We start from the raw sequence: 12,098 nt of genomic DNA, 5'->3' as shown, positions 1-12,098 counted from the left end.
GTGAGAGACAGTATCAAAAGCTTTGCTAAAATCCAAAAAACCCACATTCACTGGCTTCCCTTGGTCAACTAGATGGGTGACCTTGTCATAAAAGGAAATTAAGTTGGTTAAGCAGGACTTTCTCCTCGTGAACCTGTGTTGGCTATGACCAATGACTGCGTTGTCTCTCAAGTGTTTTTCAATAACTCCGAGAGTAAGCTCCTCCGTAATTTTACCAGGCACTGAAGTGAGACTGACAGGCCTGTAATTCCCAGGGTCTTCCTTCTTACCTTTCTTGAAAACTGGGACAACATTTGCCAGCTTCCAGTTGACTGGGACCTCTCCAGACTCCCAAGACTGTTGAAAAATAATGGAGAGAGGTCCCGCAATAACATCAGCCAGCTCTTTCAGTATCCTGGGACAAATCCCATCGGGGCCCCATAGACTTACGTGCATCCAGCTGGAGCAGCAAGTCTCAAACAAGTACAGAGTTGGCTGGGAGTTTATCATCCCCCCCAGTCACAGTCTTCCAACACAGGGTTCCGGGAGTCCCAGGGCCCATCATCGGTGTTAAAGACAGAGGCAAAGAAGGCATTAAATGTCTCTGCTTTGTCTACATCCCTATTTGTGAGGTGACCAACCTCATCAAATAACAGACAAATGTTATCTCTGATCCTCCTTTTGCTGTTAACGTATTTAAAAAAGCCCTTTTTGTTGTCTTTCACAATGGTGGCCAGCTTAAACTCTAATTGAGCTTTGGCTGGACGAATTTTCTCCGTACAGTGGCAAACAGCATCTTTGTAGTGCTCTCGTGTCGACTGTCCTTGCTTCCAATGTCTGTAAGCTTTCCTTTTCTGCCCAAGTTCTAGAAGAAGATCTCTGCCTAACCAAGCCAGCCTTCTGCCCTGCTTGCTTGACTTCCCACACTTTGGAATTGCCTGCCCCTGCGCTCTTAAGAGATGGCCTTAAAAAGTGACCAGTATTCATGGACCTCAATACCTTCAAAAGCAGATTCCCAGGGGACCTTACTAACTAGCTCCTTCAGCAGCCCGAAGTCTGCTCTCCCCATATCCAGGGTTGAGGTTTTGCTGGCAGTTTTTCTCCTATCGCTATTTTGTTTTAATTTGTCTTTTTTTCTAGATACTTGGAGAAACTATGCAATGGAAGGGAACAGCTTTGAAGTCAGGGCTGAGAAGGCTGGGAAGTAAGAAGGAAAGTCTAAAAACCCCTGTAGATACATTTTCAATATGGTGTCACTTGTAACTGGCTCTGCTTTTGCTCGCTTTGCTATCTCTTGGTAGCTGAGTAGGTGTACAGATAGGCATAAATTCTCCTTACCTCGCCTGTAGTTTTTGCAAAGTAGTTGTAAATTTGAGACTATCTTCATGCTATATAGTAATATCAGATGTTTTTATTATAAAATGTGTTTTTAAACTCCTAGCCAAAATATTATTTGTCTCTCTTCTGTTTCTGATTAGTAACTTTTACTGCTTTTGGCTCTGTCACAAAGATATCATTTGGATTAAAGCTGATGTTTGGATTGCTTTAAAAATTTCTGTGGTTTTGTAACTAAATAGTTTATTTAATAATTAAATTTAATATCTTCTCTATTTTGGATTATGGATAAGAAGGACAGATATTCTAAAGAAATTCTGAGTATATTTTTATTTAGAAATCTTGCTACAAGTGGTGACTTCTTCAAATAGATTCTAAGTCTTCAGAAAGCAGGCAATTAGAGTTCTAAGTAACAGGGCATTGTGGGGGCAACAACTTGCTAATGCCGAGACCTGATGTGGTTTATTCACTCAATTTGTAGGCTTATTGGTTGTATTTTAAGGTCTGAAGCAGTGCCACAAATCTATGTGAGTGAACTGAACTTCAATTTCTCTACATTATTTCAGTAGACAGGAAGCTAAGGAGGGTCATATATATATATATTTATATATATATATATTTTTATTTGACCTGAAGAATCAGAAAAATCAGGCATTACCTTTCTGTGCCTGTAAGGAACCTAAAATGGAGGATTCTGCGCAGTGATAGTATTGTGCCCTATTAGCAAGTAGTATTGAATAAAAAGTACGATATAACAGAGTCATAGAAATATGGTTTGGAAGGGACCTCTGGAGGTCAGCTAGTCCCAGTTGTCTCTGAAAGGAGTGCTGTTGCCAACACTCAATTTACTGCCAACAGAGAAAATCGGGGGGATTCTGCCTAGCAAGTCCCAGAACCATCCAGAGTTTAGTGAATTCCAGAGTCTTAACTCTGATGCTCACTTCCCAACCTTGGTCTGATACTGAACTCAATCACTTTGTGAGGACTGCAACCCAAGCAGCTCCTGGTGGCTGTGTTTGCCCCTGGTTCTTTACTATTTGTGAGCAGCAGGTGAGGAACAGCATTAGTCAGCCTCGCCAGCATTTGCATTAGGAAATTGTCACCAAGGCAGTCTACAAACTTCCTGGATGGCTTGCACAATGATGACCTTTCAGCAAGGAATTAAAATCCCCTGTGAGGACCACAGCCAGATCAGGAAACTTCTGTTTTTTAGAGAAAGCCTTACCCACTTCATCCCATTGGTCAGCAGTGAATCTGACTGCCACAACATCCCTAGCATTACTTTCTTTCTGATCATGACCCAGAAGCTCCCAAAAGACGTACCTCTGGTTGCATCCTGATGTTCTGTGCAATCAAGGAGCTGCTTTCTTGTAGAGCACAGCCCCCTTGCACCCTTTTTCCCTGCCTATCTTCCCAGCCTCCAGCCATCGTGGAGCAGCGTGCCAGGCATGCGTGCTGTCCCACCAAGTCTATGGCATTCTGATTGTGTCATAGACCTGTGACTGCACTTGAACTTCCAGTTTTTCTTGTTGATGTCTCTGTGCACCAATATAGAGACATTTGAGGTAAGCCTCTGAACATTCTTCCTTCAGAGCAGGAACATTCAGGTCTCACTACTAGCTTTCTCCCCATGCATTCCTCCTGCATTTGCAACATTTGCACCCTTTGCTCACTTAGGTCCCCATCATTGAAGTTAGTCTAAAGTCTTCCTCATTGAATTAGCAAGTCTGTTCATGAAGGTGTTCCTCACTCTGTTGGTCAGGTGGATTCTTTATTTTCCCATGGACCATCTTCATCAGCAAGCAAGGCTTCATGGTCAAGAAGCCAAGAGTCTCACTAGTGACATAACCTGAGCCTGATAGCATCTGCTTGAGCCAGTTCTCTTCCAGACTGGAAAGATCAAGTCCACAGGCCACAGCATCAGGTGCCTGTGCATTCTTGCTCCAAGAGGGGGCAAAGCACCTCTCATCTGCTCAGGGTCTCCCTGCTTGTATCACTGTTGCCCACATGGATGAGCAGCGAGGAGTAGCATCTGGAAGGCTAGGTGAGACTCAGTCATTTCTCCATGCCATCATGGATCCGGAGTCTGGGCAATCAGCAAACCTCCCTAAACAACCAGTCTGGCTGGCAGGTTGGCCTGTGTCCCATAGAAGAGGGAGTCATCAGCTACCATCACTTGTCACTTTCTTATCCAGTAATCTGTGATGTCTGGTCCAAAATCCTCCCTGACAGCATTTGTTCCTTCTCTGTCACCAGGACTCTGAACTGAGGTGAAGAGCTGCGGGTGGAAGGAGAGACTTCTCTCACTGCCAGAAGTAGCAAGCTTGCAGCTCCCCCTCTTCTGGGAATTCATGCTTTCTTCCTGCCCTTGTGTTGCCTCAGTCATACCTTCCTTCTTGCCTGCATGGGAGCTAGGCACATTTAGCTTCCCTTTATATCCCTGCATGCCAGGTGCTTTGTTACATGCCATCTGTTTGCACCTCCTGGTTGCTAATGGTCCCTAGATACAAGACAAATAGGAAGCTGGAAGGAAGTCTGCTCTGCCCCTCTGTGAGATTTCCACCTGGGCAGACAGAACCTCTCATGCTGCTGGCTGGTTCCTGGCTTCCCTTGCTCGTGATTGGCAGTGCTCTCCTCCCATGCTGCAGTCCAAAAGTACTTCTGCCATCCAGCTCTTTGTGAAGCAGAAGGGACTGAGTAAATTACATACAGATATTGTACAACACTCTTGGGCCCAGAGAACCTAAGAGGGACAGGTAACTTCATGGATGGGATTACAATACTGCTCCATTCTACATACAGCATTTAAAAGTCATATCTCAAAGTGCTTTATTAAAGTATTTTGCTGTTCTTTTACACACGTACCACTAAGAGACTGCACAATACCTTCTTTTTGGCTTGTTAGAACTTTTGTGCACAGATTTGGAAAAGCACAGGTTTCTTCTCTGCTGTGAGGATCTATGGATGGTGACCTATTAATTGTACAAGGCTGGTATGTTTGGCCAGTGATTGATGAATAATGTTTATTTACTACTTTTAAGTGTATCAGAATTGATGCGGTGATATGCTATTCTTCTCATCTATGCAGGTGCCAGTGATAGCGATATTGGGTTCAGGAGGTGGATTTCGTGCCATGGTAGGGTTTGCTGGAGTCATGAAAGCACTTTATGAATCAGGAATTTTAGACTGTGCGACTTACATCGCTGGTCTCTCAGGATCCACGTGGTAAGGGTTTTCTCTTTTGTTTTTCTTCAGTTTTTCTTCAGGAAGTTCAAGAATGAATTTTCATGAGAGTTGACTTAATTCTAAGGTTGTAATTCACAGCAAATTTTACACATACACTATCAGTATGGAAAAGACATACGGAGACAGCTGTCTTGCAGCATAGCAGGTCAGTGGAGCAAGTCTGCTGGTGGTTTCAGAATGCTTTGAAGGGTGAAGACAGCTCAGTCTCCAGGTGATCTTCCTAGGAGCTTTGATAGCAGGAGTGGGTAAAAAGAGGTGCTACACATATGCAGCCACATTTCTGTATCAACAGCCAATGCTGTATGTACTAGGACTGTGTAACTGATTCTTTCATCTTGATAACAAAAAAATTAAGAATTCAAGCCATTGGTATAAATCCAAAATATTTTTCGTGTTGCTTTATTTTCCTGATTAAATGAAAAAAAAAAAAAAAATTCCTTGTGATTTGAAGATGATGACTCATTCAACCCAAAATGGATTATATCCTTTTGGGGCACTTTTCAGAGATTCTCAAAATTACTGAAAGATCTTTTGCTCCATTTTAGACTCAGTAGTCCCCTTCTTGGTGGATTTACTGGGGATGTCTAGGGCCTGTTTGCTGATTCTTTCTTAGCATAAGGAGATTTGAGCAGATGTATTTCAGCTTGTAGGAAAGAATACCGACTGACTGTCATGCTGCAGGGCATCCTGCTATGGATTGCATTGTATCACTCCTATTGTCACTGTTTAATTTAGAAATTACATTGGTTTTTAAAATAGTTTGTTAGATGGAAGAAAAGATCTTCCAAGATGTCTTGATTAGAATGCCCTAATCAGGTAGTTATGATGTTCTGTCTGACTGACTGAATGAAATCTTCAGCCCATTAACAAGAACAACATCACCAGGAGAAAATCAGAGTGACTTCACTGTGGGAAAGGCACTCTCTGGGTGTTATGAGCTCAGGGCTTTGGAGGCAGCAGAATGCTTTGAACCCCAGTATTATGTCTGCCTCAACCACTCTTCTGAATGAGAGGGTTTCTATTCTCCCTGCCCAGTGCTATGAACCTGTAGCCCTTTGTCTTCTTGGCTTTTATAAAAATAGTCCCAAATTACACTTATTACAAATGTTGAAACTATTTGTTTTGATGTTTCTTAAATGAAATGATGTAACATATTTAAAAGCTGTTATGGCTGATTTTCATCAGCCATAGACAGCTGACAAATTCAATCCAAATTTCTTAACTGTTTGGACTCCTTAACACTACATTTTTTTCATTAAGTGAAAAATTGCAGACTTTTTTTGTCTAACTTTAAAACTTGGTTTTAATGTCAATGGATCAGGTTGCAGTAGAGGATGTTACATCTTAAGAAAATTTTGAACTTTTCAAGGGAGTATCCCAAATGTCACAAAATACAATTTTATCATAACCAGGGTTTTTTTATGTACCAGTTTGAATACTGGAGCTGCATCTGAATCCAGTTTAGGGCCACCTAGAAAGGTGTTGACAAACTGGATTAATTCTATCAGAGTACCACCTAGGCAATTAGGGGACTGAAGCACATGAGAAAGTGAGGCAGCTGCATTTGTTTAGCCTTGAGGAGTAGGCAAGGGTAGTGGTGGTGAGAGATCTTACTGTTATCTTCAGCTACCTAATGGGTAACTGTAAAGAAAACAGACTCTTTTTGGAGACTCACAGAGAAAGGACAAGGGGTAATGTCCATAAGTTACAGCAAGATAAATTTGATTAGCTATTAGGAAAATTATTTTGCAGTGAGAGTGGTCAAGCATTGGAATGTATTGCCACATCCTTACTTGACTGGGCTGGGTAAGGTGTCATCCTCTTTCTGTCTGATTCAGTGAATACTTCATTTGAAAGTAGAACTTGACTGAACAAAGCCCTGAGCAACCTGATCTGACTTTTGAGTTGACTCTACATTGAGCAGGAGGTGGGAACAGAGACCTCGAGGTTCCTTCCAGTCTAAATTACAAGATTATATGAATATCTCATTTCTTCAAGAGTAAGGGACGAAGACTTTTGTTGGAATAGCTAAATACAAAATGAGCAGGGAATCTGCCTGGGATGAGTTTTATCCCCTGGTTTAACTCTAAGGAAGCACATGAATTTTGGTTCCACATGTTCTAAGGAAATACTCTAACCCCAGAGTTGTTAACTTTTGAAATAGGTAATGATCTGTTCTATTCCTTGTGTGGTTTTTTTTTCAATTACTTTTCACTTGTGTGAAGCTTGCTTCCCCCCCCTTATACTAGATAGAAAGCTTTCAGAATTCCAGAAGGTTTTGAAATGCCAAAAGTGTTTATGAACTAGAGTAAGTTTCTCATACAGATTGAACTATAAAAGATGGGCATCCCTGGAACCTGGGTTTTCTATGACTAGTGGTTGGGGGGGGCAGATTTATCACTGTCTATTGAGAGTCCTGGATGTACTTTTGTCAAATTGCAAAAAGTGGAAGATATCATTTGGCTGGATGAAGAGCAATTGAATAGTGCAATGCAGTGTGAAAAATCTTCACTGTGTTTCTAGGGAATGGTATGTAGTCCATGTTCTCAAAAGACATCAGTCAGCTGGCCATGAGGTCCTTTTTTGGGAAAATCCAGGTGTGAATACATAGTTGATCTAATGTAAACCTATAAAATTTGTATTAAAATAGCAAGATTATCTGAACTGATTCAGTCAGGAACATATGTTGGAAACAGTTGTATTTAAACAAATTTGCTTTTGCTGTCTTGGTGATGTCACCTATTCAGACTTTCCTTGCTTGATGAATAAATAAATTGACACTTTGGCACTCCCTTTCTTTTCTTTTTTCCCATGCAGTCTATTACTTGGGAATAATGCTCTTTTCTTTTTTTTTTTTCTTTTTTTTTTTCTTTTTTTTTTTTTCTTTTTTTTTTTTTCTTTTTTTTTTTTGAAGGGTGGAGAATTCCTTTCCTGCAGAGAGGGGCAGGTTTTTGCTTGTTCACTCAGATGCACACCTAACCTTGGAGCAATGCATTTACCTCCCTGATTGTTTCTGTCATCTTGCTTCAACTTTGTACTGAATTCTTCATCCTGCACTTTCTTTTCTCTGCTCGCATGGAAGCTTGCTGCTGTGTTTGTTCCACCCGTGAGCTGACATGCAGGCTAAGCTTTAGAGACTGCGCAAGGACTAATGAATCAAGATCTTATATCGTGCATGTGACAGGGTTCATCATGCTGTTAAGTAAATTGCCGGGCAGTGACCTCAGGGCCAAGCTTACACAGTGTGTATCTCACTGCTATGCAGAATTATGCCTGCAGTATGGTATGTATACCTGAGCCAGCTAATTGCATAAATAATAGTGAAATGAGCATCTGGTAGATTAGGACGGCCTATCTTGAGTCTTTACCGATAGCGTTACTTAAGCCAACTAAGTGGAAACCACAGTTGTGGGCATGTGTGTCTAAACTTCATTTTGAGTAAACAAAACTTCAGTTTCCAGAGTTACTCAGTGACAAAATCCTGATAGACCTCTTCTGAAATCTCAGACTCAATTAAATCTCTGCACAGGTTTTGGTTGTTGTGCTTCATCTTATTATGAAGACATCTAGATCCTGGAAAGCATGCCATATACTAAATATGTTAGGAATTTCTGAATAGTAATAATGAACTGAAGAGTGACAGAGAGGGGTACACCTTAGAGCGGAAGAACTGCATGTGTATACTTACAGGACCTCTAGTCTGCCAAATTTAGGTTCGCTATGACAACTTGAGAAGCTGTTTTTTCAGCTTATGATGATTCTGTCCATTGTCCCTTAAACAGATAAATGAGGAACGCTTTAATCCTTTACATCATACACATTATGGAAATGTATGTTGAGTGTTTGATTGTATGCTTACATTTAGAACAAATTGTTTAGTTTTCTATGCCCTGAGAAAAAAGAAATAACGATTTACTTTATAAATGGTGAGTAAATTAATCTGATCTAATCAGTAATTGTATCAAATTATTTTGAGCTTATACGTTTCAGGCAGCTGACGTTGAACCAGGCTTTGATACTTACAGAGCCTATTTTCCATTGCAGGTATATGTCAACTTTGTATTCACACCCGGATTTTCCAGAAAAAGGACCAAAGGAGATTAATCAAGAATTGATGAACTCTGTGAGTCACAACCCACTTCTTCTGCTCACTCCTCAGAAAGTCAAACGCTACATTGAAGCACTGTGGAATAAGAAGAGCTCAGGCCAGCCTGTCACCTTCACAGATATCTTTGGAATGCTAATAGGTGAAACACTTATCCATAATGTGAGTTCATTTTTTTATGATTATTAGAGTTGTGAAACTATTGCGCAATAACTGCTGTTACTACTTTTTTGAAATTACCTTGGTAGCATTTAACAAAGCATGTTTAGCAATAGTAATATTTAAAGTTATAGCTGAACAGATACTGGATAGGAAACTTATAAATGCCTTCCTTGCTCTGGGACATGTTTCTGACTGGTACTCATTTCTTTAAGAGCTAGGAAAACATCATGCATTCACGTGCAACAGAAATTAACTCAACTGCTGGGTACTTGCAGCAAGCTCTTAACATTGTATATCATCCATTAAAATTACTGCTCAAGCAATTTCAACAAAAAATTACAAAATGGTATAACCTCTTTATGCACATTTTGCTATAAGAAAAGCACCATTTGCTTAACAAAATATTGATTTCAAGGTGAAAGGTCCACATCTCTATTTATTATTACTTGTTTTTCTGAAAAAAGAGGCAATAGGAGGGCTTCATACTGTTGTATTTTATTATTGACAAATCCTAATTGACTGAATCAGGCACACAGACTTCAGGTTCAAATGAGTCAGGTGAGGAGAATTTGATCTTATCTTAAGATTGAAATGTGTTAATAGATTCACAGACTTGTTTTATGCACTTGCATCTTTCATGAGTATACATTGCCATTAGGTTTTAAACATTCTAAAATACTGAAAAACAGGCAACACAGCTTTTAGTAACTGTGATATATAGGGTGAGTTTCTGACGATGAAGGGATGTTAATGATCCTGTGAGGTTGGTTAGAAGTCCCTGTTTACTAAGGAGTTAAACCAAATGCACAAATGTTTAGCTTAAATCTGAACCTGACACAATCAGCAAAAAATGGAAATAAGGCTCTTGGTTATTCACAGATAACACATCTTAGTACTATTATGTCATAATGACTTTCAGCCTTTCTTGATTGCAGACTCCAGAATATTTTCTGGGGGAGATGCAGATCCTTGGTTAGCAAACGTAAACCTCTTAATAGTCCATTTACTTTTCTTAATTATCTTTGCTGACTTTTCAGAAACAGCACATGTTGAAAAACATTACATGATTATTAATGGCGGTTCTGCCTAAGAGGTTTTTCCTTGTTTTCATCTTTTACAGTAGCAGAGGGAAAGAACTTGCTTTGTGCAGCAATACTGTTTTCGTTTTTGGCCATGTTATTTTGGATTCTATAACACATTCCTATTTCATCTTCCTATCATGTCTTCTCCCACTCCTTCCCTCCTGAGTTGTGCATTTAAAAGGTAGTGAAGCAGATTACTTCCTTTTACAAATTCTTCTGTTCTGTTTTTCTTGGAAGTAACTGAGTTTGCCCGTTTTCCTTCTCTTTGAGGATTTCAGAGAAATGAGTAGTCTCCCAAATATCAGCAAGCCTTTATAGGATCCGTTTGGACATAATGTCTTTCTTTTCATGCAGAGAATGGACACCACTTTGAGCAACATGAAAGAGAAAATCAATAATGCCCAGTGTGCTCTCCCACTCTTTACATGTCTCCATGTCAAACCAGATGTCTCAGAGCTGATGTTTGCAGGTATGTTTTCAATCTGTGTATGGAGTCACTTGTGAAAAGAAGAGAGAAGTGCGTGGCTGAAAAAAAGCCTATTTTTTTAATACTTTTGAGAATAATTGTATCCTGCGACTTGGTACATGTTGAAATTATTAGTCTTATGGCAAGGATTAGGAAAGAATTTGCTATGATATGAAACATTCTTCGGGGCTTAACAAAACTCACGTTGTTATGAATTGAATACAGGGAGATTTTAATTTATAAAAGGAATAGGAAGTTGTGATGTTGAAGGATAATACCAAACAGGCACATCATAAGGACGGTTCTGATGGGTTTCAAAAGGTGATAGGGAAATGGACACATTTGTGTTCAGAGGCTTCTGGGAATCTGACAGTAGAGTCTGATAACATGAAGTTACTCAGGGATAAGTGTTCACATACTTAGGTAGGTGGATATTTATTCGACTGGTGCAGTATTTGCACCAAGGTTACAGGGTTGTGGAGAACAGGCATCAAATGGACATATTTGTCATGGCATACCATGGATCTGAGCCTTTTCTTGGCTTTTAAGATGCATCTTTTCCTGTCCATGGAAAGGCAAACAGACTGTATTTTACGTCAACAGCCTTTTATTTCTCCATCATTCTTGGGTTTGGAGACTTATTCTTAGACCATTTTGTAAATGTTAATTTTTATTTTTTTACCTGAAAATAAGTCTAATACAATAACAGCCTCTTTAGGTTTCTGTGAAATGTTAAGTGGTGGCCAAGTTTTGTTCTCTATATGTTACAAAAAATGATTTCCTACCAATTGAAAAGCATATTGCTTATCCATGAAGTAGCTAAGTACATTGCAGGAGTCAAGACAAAAAGAAAGCTGGTGTTTCTCCAATAGCAGAAAGCTGCTTAACATTAGTAAATCAAACAGGTAAAGGGAAATGTCTTCGGTCATACAGGATTATTCCTCTTTCTAAGAAGAGTGAAATTAGAATTGAACAAACAAATTAAATATACTCCCTTGTTTTTACTTCTTGCACAGTGTAAAGTACTGTTGGTAACACAAAAGGGGCTTTGCTTTTATTTATTCCATAGGTTTTAATCCCATCTAGTAGCCTTGATTGAGAGTGGGTCCAATTGTGCTAGATGCTGTACAAAGAAAAGGATATGTATATCTATATAGTTATATATAAGACTGAGAAGGGAAACACCAAGTGGCTTGCCCTAGGTTTATAAGTCAGACATTGTATCCACATTTCCTAAAAAGATTATTTGGAAAAGTTGCTGTCAAAACTTTGTTCATAATGGAAAATGAGATTGTAAATGAGGTTAAATTTTTCATGGGAGAATGTCTACTTTCCTCCTTAGGAACCTGAAACCTTTTTGTCTGAAAATAAAAGTATTTTGTTTTTTGATGAGCTTCTATTTTCTAAGACATTTTATTTGGGTTACTTATTTACCATTTTAAAAACAAAATTATCTTCAGTTAATAATGGCCTTCTCCAAGCAAGACCAGAAGCACCTGAAGGCTGGTCTAATTTCTCTAGCCTTAGCAATTGGTCTAAAAGATGTATTGCCGCTGCCAATAGATCTTATTTTCGATTTTTTGAGGCTATCATCTATATCATTATATAGGATGCTAGATCTCAATCATTTCTATTGTAAGCTTTTTTTCTTCTTTTAGAACTGAACAGCTATTCTTGATGTGAAATATATAGTAAGTTTTGAACAGAAATATTTACACTTATT

The 12,098-nt window shown here is 39.3% G+C and overlaps 1 protein-coding gene across 1 annotated transcript in view; it reads left to right on the top strand.

Annotated features, from left to right (window-relative positions):
• Nucleotides 1-12,098, top strand: part of PLA2G4A (phospholipase A2 group IVA) — a 68,319-nt gene that overhangs the window by 37,811 nt on the left and 18,410 nt on the right. Inside the window, exons 7-9 of the mRNA XM_009275073.2 lie at nucleotides 4,403-4,539; nucleotides 8,605-8,827; nucleotides 10,264-10,378. Of these exons, the coding sequence (XP_009273348.1) occupies nucleotides 4,403-4,539; nucleotides 8,605-8,827; nucleotides 10,264-10,378 (475 nt within the window). The remainder of the gene's footprint in view (nucleotides 1-4,402; nucleotides 4,540-8,604; nucleotides 8,828-10,263; nucleotides 10,379-12,098) is intronic.

Source organism: Aptenodytes forsteri, unplaced genomic scaffold (genome assembly GCF_000699145.1).
Source record: "Aptenodytes forsteri isolate BGI_AS27 unplaced genomic scaffold, ASM69914v1 Scaffold58, whole genome shotgun sequence".
In the NCBI taxonomy this organism is placed as follows: domain Eukaryota; kingdom Metazoa; phylum Chordata; class Aves; order Sphenisciformes; family Spheniscidae; genus Aptenodytes; species Aptenodytes forsteri.
This window is presented reverse-complemented; position numbering and strand designations above follow the sequence as displayed.